Here is a 14,188-nt window from a genome sequence, read left to right on the forward strand (position 1 = left end):
TCTGAAACAAACATCAGCCAGGTCATAAATTTGTCGTTTTTCCAAATGTTTCCAGTAAAGGAGAATACATAGTTCACCTTTTGGATATACATAGACAGCTTTGTTTTTACATCCATAGAATGAAGGATTTTTGGAAAACTGACCAACTCTGCTTCCTTTGCCCATCACAAATTGGGAAAACTTGTTTCTAAGGTCACCCTAGCTAAATGGATTTCAGATTGTATTTCTTATATTTAGTCCTTGAAAGGTTTACTTTTGACAAGACATCCAAAGGCTCACTCTACTATAGTGTTTCTCAAACTTTTCTGATCACTGCCCACTTTGGACAAAGCACATAACTCAGTGGCCTACTAGCCCCTTCCATAAATCACATGACTTAATGATAGGTCATATTTCGAATGAAAATTGGAAGTTAGGATATACTGTGAATAATACCAAGAAGTGATATAATTGCAAAGTATATAATTTATTCACTGAATTAAGTGGGTGTATATAAAAAAATATATATACTACATAAATTAATGTGAAGAATTTCAAGGCCCCAGAGAGCACCCCTGCAATACCAGGCTACAACTCTTACCACACTTTTTGGCCACCAAACCAGGATCGAAACACTAAAGGTGGAGGAGTGTCCATATTCACCAAGGATATTCACACCACCAGGCTAGTTGCCCAACACAATGCGTCTGAAATTCTCCAGGTGCAACTAACATTAGGTAAGACGGCAATCCAAATTTAAGTTGCTACAGATCCCCCACCATGCCACAAGATTCTCACTACACCATTCTAAACATACTGGAAAATATTAAGATACAAACAAACACCCTAATACTGGGTGATTTCAACTACCCTGCCATTAATTGGGAAAACTACTTGTGTACCAACATCTTTGCCCAACGGTTCTTGGAATTCCAAAATTCCAATGCCCTGGATCCAACTAATCCATAGTCCCACCAGGGGCTCCAATATCCTAGACCTGGTCATTACCAACATGGGAAATCGGTGCTCCATACCTATGGTCACCCCCTCATTGGTCAGGTCAGACCGTAAGCTAATCACCCTTAACATCCACATCCCACCCCCACCCCCCAATAAGGAAAGCTCCATAAAAAACTTCTCCAAAGCCAACTTCATGCTACTCAAGTCAGAGGTTACAAACTTCATGACACCCATGCAGACGGGAACTGAAAGTTTGACTGCTGAGTCCTAAACTAATGCACTGTACAAGCACATCCACTCATGCATGAATCGTGCCATCCCAAATAGAACAAAGATGCTCTCCTCCAAAAAAAAAAGGAAGCCAATGTGGTGGTCCCCTGCCATAAACCAACTTTACAACAAAAGGAAGAAACTGTTGCAGAAAAGAGGAAAATCCCAGGATGCAAAAAACACCCCTTACCAGCCTCAGTAAGAAGCTGAGATCCCTCATAAAATCCTTCAAAGCTTGTTACGAAAATAAAATTGCCAAAGATTCCAAAGACAACCACAAGGCATTCTATAACTATGTCAAGAATCTAAATGGCAATGCTCAGATCTTCTCTGAGTTACAACAGAATGACATTAAATATACTGATCCCAAGGATATTGGCAATATCCTGGCAGATCGATTCAGTGCCAACTTCACCCCCCTCTTACCCCCTAAATAGCCCATCTCAATACCGGAAGATTGCCAAATTCCGGTAATAATGGCCACACAGGTAAAAAACGCACTCTCCAAAGCTAAGAATACAGCATCCATGGGCCCAGATGACATTCCGGGCTGTGTACTTCATGAACTACAAAATGAACTGGCACCTTACCCAAGTGTCATGTTTAATCATACCCTCACCTCAGGCTTCATGCCCACTGAGTGGCGCACAGCTACAGTTATCCCACTCCACAAGGGGGGATCCACCGCCCCATCAGTCTGACGAGCCTGATCTGCAAGGCCATGGAACGTATTGTCATGGAACTTATAAACAAAGACATTAGCAACCTTCAAACACTGGACCCCACCCAGTTTGGGTTCTTGAAGGGCTGATCTTGTCTCCTGAACCTGACTGACTTCTTCAAATCAGTCCCCAAAGCCGTGGACAAGGGAAAGGCGGTCCACACAGCCTATCTGGACCTCCCCCACTCTGGAATCATAGATAAATGTACTAAGCTGGGCATTAATCCCTACGTCACTCGATGGGTTGCCATCTGGCTTACAGACAGAACCCACAGTGTAAAAGTAGCCGACTCCAAATCCAGCTCCAGACAAGTGACAAATGGAGTACCTCAGGGTTCAGTCCTGGGACCGCACTTGTTTGGCATCTACTTCTCTGAAGTACAGGCCAACAGTAAGGGACTCTGGCTAGCAAAGTTCGCAGATGACTGCAAACTGGGAGCCATTATTGAATCCCCAAATGATGTGGATACTCTACAAAAAGACCTTACAGAAACAGATGCTTGGTGCCAGAACCATGGGCTCAAGCTCAATGCCAAGAAATGTACAGTTATCCCCTTTGGGAAAAAAAACATGTACCTGTGAATTACCACATAGGTGGCAGTACACTAAACACCGAAAGTGTGATAAGAGACTTAGGGACACAGGCGGACAGTGGTCTCACCTTCGATAACCACATTGCCACAACAGTCAGGAAATCCTATGTGGCACACCTCATCACTAAGGGCTTTTCATCCAGAAAAAAGGAGGTCATTGTCCCACTGTACTTATCCTTCATTTGACCCATTATAGACTACAACGCCCCATTTGGTATGTACCTCTCAAGACATCTGCAACAACTGGAAAGGCCGCAGAAATACCTCATTAAAAGAATCACAGGCCTAAAGCAGATGCCCTATGCTAACCGCCTTAAAAAACTCCAGCTATACTCTGTCGCATATCTTCTACTTAGAGGCAATCTCTGCTTAACATACAAGGCCATGTCAAACCCAGAGCTGTTGGACATGCTACACTTAAAGAAATCCCAATCCCTCAGAGCCACACTCTCCAGGGATCTAAACCTTGTCATCACAATAAACAAAACATGCTGGAGGGATAGGTTTCTGACCCAGAGACTCCCCAGACTCTGGAATAGACTGCCCATACATGTCGAGCAGAGCACTCCTCTTTGGCCCACTTCAAAAGGAACCTTGACGATTGGATGGGAGAAAGGAAATTCACTCCGGGGATCACGTCAGTTGCCCTGCAAGACAGGGGTCCAGGGAAGTAAATAGTGTGGGAAGAAATAGCCAGGGAATTGTTATGGCTAGGCATGTATAGGCCCTAGAGCTGATAGCCTAGTACCAACCTATGAACCTATGAATGGCACTGTTTAATGAATAATTTCCTCCAGTAACCCCTTCATTGATTTGTAATTGTGTACACACAAGCACTAAAATGACGCAAATTATTTTGCCCAGTGGTCACTTCAGCAGTCTGAACATGTATGTACAAGCACTTCCCTGATAAACGAATGAATTATTTCCCCAAGCAACATCTTCTTTACGATGCCTAGGTATACACAAGCACCAAAATGAAACATTTCTCAAAGACCGACACACTAATGAATAATTTTCCCCAGTTTACTCCTTCATTAGTTTGTGTTGTGTATGCACAAGCACTAAAATGACACAATAAATTATTTTGCTCAGCGATCATTTCAGCAGTCTGACCATGTATGCACAAGCACTTTCCTGATACAAAAATAAATTATTTCCCCAGGCAATATCTTCATTACTGTGTCCAGGTATACACAAGCACTAAAATGAAACATTTCCCAAAGAGACCCCTTCAGTAAAATGTCCAGGTACAGTATATAGAATCACGCAAATTACAGGTTTGCCCAGGTGACCCCTTCAATAACATATGTACAAGCACCAAAATTAAACATTCACCCAAGCAACCCCTTCATTAAAATGTTCAGGTATGCACAAGCACCAAAATTAAATATGTGCCCAAGCGACCCCTTCAGTAACATATGTACAAGCACCAAAATGAAACATTCACCCAAGCGACTCCTTCAATAAAATGTTCAGGTATGCACAAGCACCAAAATGAAACGTTTGCCCAAGCGACACATACTTAACAAGCATACATTCTCGGTCAAGTCCAAAGATTCACTAGCTTCAAATAATGGACTTTCCGCTCACGGCACAGCACAGGCAGAATTGGTATTCTTAGGGCTTCTCCTTCAGTTTCTGGCGCTGTGCTGAATCTATGATGATTGGTTATGTCAGCTTGCAGTTGCAAACTGAAATTAACCAATCACCTTTAAGAAAGGAGGGACTCCTAAGGGCAACACATCCGGACACCAAAGAGAACATAAATATTTATTATTAACTCTCGAGGCCCACCAGGAAATCCCCACGGCCCACCAGTGGGCCACGGACTGCACTTTGAGAAACACTACTGTACTAGGTCTGTGGCCACAACTGCCACTTTCTGGGCCAGAGCTTCCATTGATAATATTTGTGCTGCAGCCGCTCGGTCCAAAGCTCATACGTTATCGCTCATTACAAATTGGATATCATCTCCAGAAATAGGGCTGCTCTTGATCCTGCTGTACTCTGGAATATCCTTCCATGAGGGCCACCCAGGGTCATAGTAGCTGGGGACTTTGTCCCATTCATTGAGGAATGAATGAAAATGACATCATCACCATAACTAAACATCTGTGTTGTCCGTTTTCCTTCTTTCTCAACTACCCACCCTCCAACTCCCTCTCCTTCTCTTCAGGAGTGACCTGCTAAGTTTTTTTCTTCGAACCACTGTTCCTATTTGAGTCCCTGTGCTATTCCTTCTCTTGTCTTATCTTTTTTTTTGCTTGAGCAGTTTATAGTGACAGCAAATTTGATCTGAGGTAAAACTGTAGTAAGGAGCATTATGGTTAAGGGAGGAGCTCAAGAGGCAGATCTAGAGTCTGGAAGAAAAGCGGCAGAGTCTGATCTGAGGAAGAATGAAAATGGACAACACAGATGTCTAGTTATGGTGAGTACATAACTTTTTATTTTTAAATGATGTGTGCTTCCTGTAATTGCTTCTTTCTAATTGTCTCTTTCCATGTTCATATGGCTCATTATCAGTGCAGTCAGTATTGACAGTGACTTATTTAAGCATTGTACTTGTTTGCTGTATTTTTAGGGGATGTTTATAAACATTTGTGATGTGCGCAAGATAAGCGCAATCTGTCTTGTACTTTGCAGGACCATTCTGTTTCATAGGCTGTGCTTGCATCCTAAGATTGCCACTGTGCATGCTAGTGAATGAGGTTTAGAGTGCCAAAGGGAAGATAATCTGTGAGAGGAGTCTGTGTAAATTACCTTCTCAGCATACTACCTGTTTCAAATACTTGTTTAGTTTGGGAATCAACGTCACCCATACTATGTAAGTAGGGGCAAAGTTCCAAAGATATTGTGTGCCACATTTGTGTGGTGCATGCCTATGCCTTTCAAAGTTGGGAATCAGGTGAATTACAGCCACTTCACTCTGCAGAGGTAATCAACGGAGTATGTAGTGCAAAATGTCAGTAAGACTTGTCTGTGTGTGTGTGTGTGTGTGTGTGTGTGTGTGTGTGTGTGTGTGTGTGTGTGTGTGATTTGTTTGTTGCGTCACTCTGGGGGTTATTGTGAATAATTATGTTTCATTTAATTGACATGAAAGTATTCAACCCCAAAATAACATAAGAACATTTTTTATGACAGCAGGATACCCACTCCCCCCACCCCCCCACACACACAAACACAACACACACACACACACACACACACACACACACACACACACACACACACACAAAATGAGGGCAAGACATACACCTCTGAGCTACTAACTCCATAACTACTAAAACACAACACTTACCCTCTCACTCTTGTCAGAGTCTGCCTTAACAAGTCACTAGTGACCTTCCAGTGATGTTCCAAGGACTGATCATCCGGTCCTTGGCAAACACTAGGTTCCCTGTGTGTGTGTCTGTGTATTTACATGTGTACATGGACATATGTGTGACAATGTTTGAGTGGATCTTTTTTTCTAACTGCACAGTGGAACGATTCATAGTCATAGAATTTTCCAGATAATGAGAAGTAACACTTTAGGAAATGTGGATGGTTGTTAATCTGTACTTAGCACAGCAGTGTAAATTAGCTCATCAACACAGGATGATTTGAATTTCAGTATTAATCAGCCACAGTCTCTTCTGTTCATTGTCTACCTGTATGTCTTATATGTGCATTAGTTTGAGTCAAGGCAGTGGCTATGTTGCAAATCTTTAACTTTAGATAGAGATCCAGAGAAATCAAAGGCATAAACATGTGCATTAGATAGCATAGTGGAATTGCTGTTTTGAGTGATGGTTGTATTTTTCTTTTAAATTAATTTTAGGTTTTATAATTTATGCAAATTTCAGCAGTTAGTGTGCCCTTAGAGCAGAATCATGTGTGTATAATGGTTTCCATGTTGCTCAAAATGTTTTGTACCTGAAGCAGATGTTAGCAGTATTTAACTGGGTTACCTTCCACATACCTGTTCTACTTTATTTTTAAAACTTAGCCTCATTTAGTGTTAAAAGTGAGTCTGTCTATGAAATGGATTAAGGAGGTGAAACAAAACTTTTTTCCCCCATAAACTCTCTTTCTCTTCTTGCTTCACAGGTGAATCTTGCAGAAACAGAAATAACTCGAATGGCATCTGATTATGCAGAAAATGAATTAGAACTGTTTAGAAAAACAGTAAGTATGAGGCTGTTTGTCTGATGTTTAACAGCTTTATTTTTTGTGATGCATTTTGCTTTACAGTAAATAAGTCACAGTAAGGACCCTCATTGCTGTGTCCTTATTTGGGTTCATATTCTCCACCAGTCACCTGTTGGCAAAACATGGAAGACCCTGCACATGGTGTAATGAAGTACACTGAATATATAAACACACATTTTTCCTGAACTTTCTACTTCTTTTTTGCCACTTGCAGACTTCAAATCACAGTCCTTGCTATTGCTCTTAAAGTTTTGTATTTGCATGCCTCAACCCACTACCAAGATTTTGAAGGCTACAGAGGAGTCCCTCACACTTGGGATTCTTTGAGGAGTGATGGAACTCTGCAATGACTGGCTTTGAGACAAAAGGATCATGGATCGACACCCTCCCCCTAACACTTTAGACGATTCCTCCTTTCGCCAGGTGCTCAGCTTCATGAGGGAAGACCAAGGCTGGCCTTAAGTCCCTGCTTCATTTCCACCAAAACACCATGTGGAGTTTATGGTGAATTGACATGAAGCACCTTGGGATGCCTCACTGTGAAGTCATTTATTACTTGTGCTGTTTGAGAAGCAAGCAGGCTTCCTTACTCTGCACTTTGTGGCCTTTGAGGAGGAGGTTAATTCCCTCTACAGCCCGTCATCTGACTAGGTAGAACAACTAACTAAGCATTCTGTTGCTGATTCCTTTGTGATCAGTTTGGTTCCACATGGGTCCCAGAGAGCTCATGAAGGGTTTTGTAGACATTCCATCTGCAACTTCTCTAAAGGATTGTCATGTATCCCAGTACAGCTTGGACTTGTGCATGTGCTTTGATTAAGGCCACGGACTCGAGTGTACCTGCACAGGTTGGACTGAAGAAGGACCTAGATTTCCATTTCTTAAAAAAAAATTTCTTTTTGCCAGACCTCTCAGGACCTGGTTAGTGACCTTCTGGATATTATCTCCATTTGGCATTTTCCTGTTCTAAGCCCAGCCAATCCCTAAAGATAAAGAGGCATCCTCTCTAGAGGAGAAAGGCTCAGAAGTTGGCCACAAACAGTCCTGATCCTTCTGTGTCAGGTAAGATAGCCAAGAGAACTTTCCAAATTAGTGCTGCAGTGATGCTGTCTTGACCATCTTCTGTTGCGTTTCCTGGAAGAGTGTTCTCTCAAGTTCACCTCAGCCTGGAGAACAGGCATAGAAGACCAGTTCATTTTAGATAGGGTCTATCTTGACCATTTTCTGAGCTCACTGGTCCTTCCTTAGAAAGTGTTCTGCTTGTAAAACAGTCCATTTTAGGAATAGGCTAGCTTCCTGTGCATTGACTTTATTACCTCCATATAATAATCAGTATAGTAGTGCTTTCCCTTTTTCTTTCCTTTCAGAGCGTGTGGACATTACATTGGTCCCCGCCCCTTAAATAGCATGAGCTCTGACATGAGTCATGCCTCTGCAAGCTGACTTATGCAAAAGCAGTACCTGTGAGAAGTAAGCTGACTGAGATTATTGATATTGGACAGTGTAAGCAAATATTACGTGAAGAGTCTTGCTGTATATTAACTTCAACTAGTCTGATATGTGTCTGCTATGTACTGGAAGATGGTTGACACATTCCCCCAAAGTAGTTATCCTTATATTCTTAAGTACCACTTTCAATATTGGCCACTATCCTATCATTTGACCTTTAAGTTACACTCCTTAATCCATTTACTTTGTACCCTAGCTTGTTGGTGTCTGCATTCAGTAATTGAAAAAAAACTGTTCTACATTGTCTCCTTGTTAATTGCTGAGCACCAGATATAAACTGATTGCTTTTTGTAATATATGGCCTGAGGGTGGAAAGCCCACTGTGCTCAGCTTCGATTTGCTCCCCTGCCCTACCTCCAGTTCCTGCCTACCCCACCTTACTCTTCCAGTATACTTCCCATGTCCATTTTCCATCCATGTCACCCAATCCCTGTAACTCTCCAAGCAACGTTACTACTGTCATAGAAGCACTCCTGTTTCTGTTGATTCTAAAACTTGGCATTTTACCCTCACATACTGCTTTGCATTGTATCCAGTCCTACAAAGACTCCCCCAAAACAGTACCTGTAAAACATTCTACATTTCAACTTCTAATTTCCCCAAATAAACACTCCAAACATCCTATCTTAACTACATCTTCATCCTCTATCCTTCGACCCCCTCTGTTTCTTACTTTCAGAAATGTCATTTCGTACACTGCCTCATACTAGTACCTCTTTTTCTTCTTGCACACTTAACATTCTACCAACATGCATTACCTCTACAATTCCAGCAAAATTCTTATATTGTGTCTTCCAAATAAAATGCGTCTAAACTTCATCTCCCAATCATACCCTATGTATATCAGCAGTCATATGACCTACTGTTCAAGTACAGTTATCCAAAGCAGTAGTCATTTATTCACAGTTTGGGTATTAAACATATAATCAAGCAAACATGTCTCCTACCTGTATCATTACAACTCCATAAGCATAAAATGTAGCTGTGACATTAACCCAGACCCATCTCAGCATTTTCAGGCAACTAAGAGCATATCCGTAGCAGCTCCTTTATCCACCCCAACGAAAGTCCACCCTGGCCTTCATACATACCGTACCAACTTACAAAGTGTTGATAACAAACTCCTTGAAGTGAAAAATGAATGCATGGATAGCGGTATACATTCCAGACATCTTAGTTGCCACAGAAACTTGGCTTCGCAAGGAAACAAAAAAAAAAGGAATTCCTCCGTTGAGTTGTAAGATTATCAAATTAGAGCGTTGACGCACTCTGCCAACTTTCTCCAACTCAAAAATTTTACTAAACATGTAAAACTAAACACTCAAAAGACAATGCCAAACATGGGTTTATATTGCCACCAGATGATAATGCTAAAAGACTGGAAGATAATCTCGCTGGACTTCCTCAAAAATGTTAATATAGATTGTCAAACAATTATAATCTGAAAATCCAACGAGTAGTATTCAGCTGTACAAGTTCACCCATCTTCTAAATAACACCAGCGAGATATAAAAAAGCCACATCCAGACAGTCAAGTCCTTAGTTGGATCCTAATATCCTGTCTAAATAAAATATCATCCCATGGAACTCAGCCAGACATTCTAAGTGATCACTTACCTATTTGTACTATAAGGCACCTAAGCAACAGTCTGAAAAATAGGTGTTTACCTTACGAAAACAAGGTGCAGGGTTCAATTCTCACATGTGGTAATTGTCTAGGCTTAAAATGGCCAACAAGAGCAGTTAGCCTAGTACTAATCTATGAACCTATGAACACACTTGCACCCTGGTAGGAAAACATGCTCCTTTTCATGAAGGTGTGTTTATTAATAAACTTCATCTTCTTAACTGGAAGTCATTGAACACACTCCCCATATCTTTAAGGTTAATAAAAATCTTCGTGTCTCTCCCCCCCCCCCCCCCAGAATAAAAAGAGTCAAAGCCAGTCTTGGTCCATGGCTTTAGCAACTCCTAAGACAAAGTCGAATGGTCTGGACAAAAAGTAAAACAGCCCGTAGTTTACCAACAGACAGACAACAAAGAAACCTAACTAAACAACTTACAATCAAAGATAAATAAACCTGTTACTCGGCCAAGTAAAACATACACACTGGTAATACAAAACTGCTCAGGGCCTCAGTCAATAAAACAAATAACCCGTTCACAACCAAAGCACCAGAAGGACCACGTAAAATAAACAAAATTCTTTTATTAAGCACTTTCATCCTTTTCCTTCACTAGGACTTCATCAGAATACATTGCTTAACCACATTAAGTGTTTAAATGTAAAAAGCTTACAATCACATGATCTAAAAGAATAGTTGTGTAAGAACTTGCCATAACTTTAGATGTCCTTCTCTTCCATGTTGCAGTATTCATAACAGTGTGGAGGTTGCTGCTTGCAGCCCCTGACAGTATACCAAAGTCTTGGGAGCAGGAATATGTACTACGTTGCTTTCCAAGGTCATAAACTGACGTTCAATATATGTGACATCTGCACATATACCCCCTTTAGAAATGACTGCCGCATACAGTAGTACCCCCAGGGAGCCGGAAAGGGATGCTTTTCAGACCCACATATGCCACCAGGCTAAAGGAACCCAATAAGTGTTTTGGGACGTGGAGAAGGAAGGGAAAGATGCTCCAGATGGACAATACAGAGCAAGAGGGGGCTGGAGGGGGACTGAATACTGCAATATGGAAGAGAATGACATCTAAGGTTATGATAAGTTCTTACACAACTATTCTGTGTCCTTCTTTTCTCGTGTTGCAGTATCCATAACAGTAGGGAGAGTACCCAAGCTTTAGGTGTGAGCTTGGGAGGAAGGTAGAGGGGCCTGGTCTATGAGACCCTGTAGAATAGACCTAGCAAGCCCAGATCTAGCTCCGGATACCAGGTCTAGCTTGTAGTGCTTGGTAAACGTACGAATTGAGGACTAGGTGGCCACTTCCAGTATGCAAGCATGGTCCATCCCCCTAAAAAAGGCTGCCGAAGAGGCAGCTGCCCTAGTAGTATATGCTGTCACATTGGTAGATAAAACCTTTCCATGAAAAGAATAACAGGCAGAGATAGCTTTAGAAATCCATGAAGATATAGCCTGTTTTGAAACTGCCTTCCCCAGGGCCCTTGGGTGAAAGGAAACTAACAGCTGGTTCGACTTTCTAATGGATTTGGTCTTGTCTAGGTAATACCTAAGCTGCCTATGAACAGCCAAGGAATTTAACATTTTTTCAGATGGATTTTGTGGTTGAGGGAAAAAGACAGGGAGGTTAATGACTTGACTTAAGGACAGCTAATTAACCACTTTGGGCCTGATTGAGGGGTTAGTCCTGAGGGAGACCCTGTTCTTGTGGAAGATGAGGTAAGGGAGGGTTACCCATCAAGGCCTGGATTTCTGAGACCCTCCTGGCAGATGTGAGGGCTACCAGTAGTACTTTTTTCCAAGTACTTAGTTTCAGAGATGCTGAGTGAGCTGGTTCAAAAGGAGGTAGTGTGAGTTTTTCAAGGACAAAATTAAGGTGCCATGAAGGCGGTATCTGTTTTCTAGGTGGTCTGATGTGGAGGACCTCTCTTTAGAATAGTTTTACCTCTAATCTGGATGCCAAGGGGGGAACTAAGGGGAGATGAGTGGAAATAGCTGATGTGTACCTTCACAGAAAAGTAGGTCAGCCCTGAATGTAGCAACTCACACAAGTAAGAAAGGTCCATAGGTACAGGAATAAAAAAGGGGTCCTCTATTTTCTTCTGACACCACCTGGAGAATCTTTTGTATTTTGCCACATAATTTCTCCTGGTACTAGGTTTCCTGGCCTCCTGCAGGAAATTGAGTACGTCCTCGGACTATAGGTGTCTGAAGGGGATCAGAACTCTATCACCCATAGAGTGAGTCTGAGGTTGAGCACCTGAGGGTGTATGAATGACCTCCTGTCTTGTGTGACTAGGTCGAATCGGTGGGGTAGCCTGTGGTAATTGCCCTTGGCTAGTAGATGAGGAAGGGGAACCAGTGCTGTCTTGGCTAAACGAGAGTTACTAGCAGGATTTTTGGTTTGTCCCTCTGAATCTTCAGAAGGACTCTTTGAATTGGAGTGAAGCGGGGAAAGGCATAAAGATACATCCCCGCCCAAGAAAAAGTGAAGGCGTCCACCCTCCATGCCTGTGGATGTGGATCCCTTGTGCAAAACAGAGGCATCTGCCCATTCTGGGAGGAGGCCAACAGATTTGCCTGAGGAATACCCTACTTGTGAATGAGATCCAAAAACACCTCCCTGTGAAGCATCCATTCATGGGTGGGTGCAGAGGTTCTGCTGAGAGTGTCTACCATCACATTCTCTGCTAAAGGAATGTACACTGCTTGCAGGTGAATGTGCAATTCTGCTGCCAGGGACCAAATCTGAATTGCCAGCCTGCAGAGGGGGTAGGACCTTGTCCCCGCTGCTTGTTGATATACCATAGGACAGTCATATTGTGTGCAAAAACTTTTAAGGTGCCTGGTAGTTGGATTGGATGAAAGGTTTGCAAGGCTAAGAGAAGGGCCCTCATCTCATTGATGTTGATGTGATCCCTTTGTCTGAAGGAGAACTGAACTACTCTCCCTGAACTTTGTTTTGTTTGTTGTGGGTTTGCAGGGCTGCTCCCCAACCCAGGTCTGAAACATCTGTGAAGATTTGTTGTGAGAGTGTGGGAATCTGCAAAGATATACCCTGGTTGAGGCTTATAGCTGTAATCCACCATTGTACCTTTTTTTTCAGGCATGGGAGGAAAGGAAGTAGAGTTTCCAGAGGGTGAGAATTTAGGTTCCACCGACTCCTCAGTACCCACTGAAATTTTCTCATATGCAGCCACCTGGTAAGGAATGAAGGCTGCCATCTGATCTGTATTTATCCTGCATCCCAAGAAAACCAGGTCTTGAGTGGGCGTCAGGGGAGATTTTTCCTGGTTCACTGTGTGTCAGACGCTTGCCAGGGTATTAGACACCATGCCTAGGTGGTAGTGGGAGGGTATGGCAACCCTGGTGAAGTATCAAGATGGTGTCTAAGTATGGGTATATTTGAATGCCTTGCACTCTGCAGTGGACAATGACTGGGGCTAGACACTTTGTTAATACTCTGGGGGCAGTGGAAAGCCCAAATGGCAATGCAGAAAATTGAAAATGCAAGGAACCCATTAAAAAGCATAAGAAACTTCCTGTAGCTGAGGTGAATAGGGATATGGAGGTAAGCATCCTTCAGATGCAGGGATACCATGAAGCCTTGATAAGGGATGAGGGGTAGGAGGTGATGCAAGGTGGGTATTTTGAAGGTAGGCACCTTGAGGAATAGATTGAGTACAGACAAATCCAGGATTGACCTCCAAGGGCCATCTTTCCTTGGAACCAAAAACATCCTGGAGTAAAATCCCTTGTTTGTCTGTTCTAGAGGTACTCTTTCTATGGTGCCCTGAGCTTGAAGCTGTTCTGCAACTGGGGGTAAGAGATAAAGTTGATATGTGGGTGGTTGGGGTATCCCCTGAAAGGGCGGAAGTGTCCACCTAACCTTTCTGGATGATGGAAAGGACCAAAGCCTCTGAGGTTATTTTCCGCCAGGAGGATAGGGAAAGGGTGAGACGGAGGGATAAGGGAGTGGAGTTTGGGTAATGGGTTTGAGTCACAGTGGAGGACCTCTATCCTGGTCAGGCTGCCTCCATAAGGGAGTTGGAGTGGAGGCAGAAGTTTGTTGAGGACTGGAATGTCTCCTAGGTAGCCTCTGTCCCTTGCCCTGTTAGGTGTTGGCATGAGATGATTGCATTGATTGATACAAGGGAGGTCCTTTGAGGGGTAGTTCCTATGATATCTAGGAATAGGAGAGACTAGCAAATGTTTAAGATTTTGTAGCTCCTTGCCCTTATCCTGTAGGGATTTAAGGAGCTCTCTAGAAGCTGCACCAAAAAGAGCCTTATCTAGAGGTGCATTTAGCAATTTGGACT

At 42.7% G+C, this 14,188-nt stretch overlaps 1 protein-coding gene across 1 annotated transcript in view; it reads left to right on the forward strand.

The window, feature by feature from the left end:
- LOC122793313 (non-structural maintenance of chromosomes element 1 homolog) overlaps window positions 1-14,188 on the forward strand; it is a 1,211,484-nt gene that overhangs the window by 595,662 nt on the left and 601,634 nt on the right. The window contains exon 4 of the mRNA XM_044061200.1: window positions 6,616-6,693. Coding sequence (XP_043917135.1) covers window positions 6,616-6,693 — 78 coding nt within the window. The remainder of the gene's footprint in view (window positions 1-6,615; window positions 6,694-14,188) is intronic.

The sequence above is a fragment of the Protopterus annectens genome, chromosome 2.part0 (assembly GCF_019279795.1).
Source record: "Protopterus annectens isolate FY-2018-M chromosome 2.part0, PAN1.0, whole genome shotgun sequence".
In the NCBI taxonomy this organism is placed as follows: Eukaryota; Metazoa; Chordata; order Ceratodontiformes; family Protopteridae; genus Protopterus; species Protopterus annectens.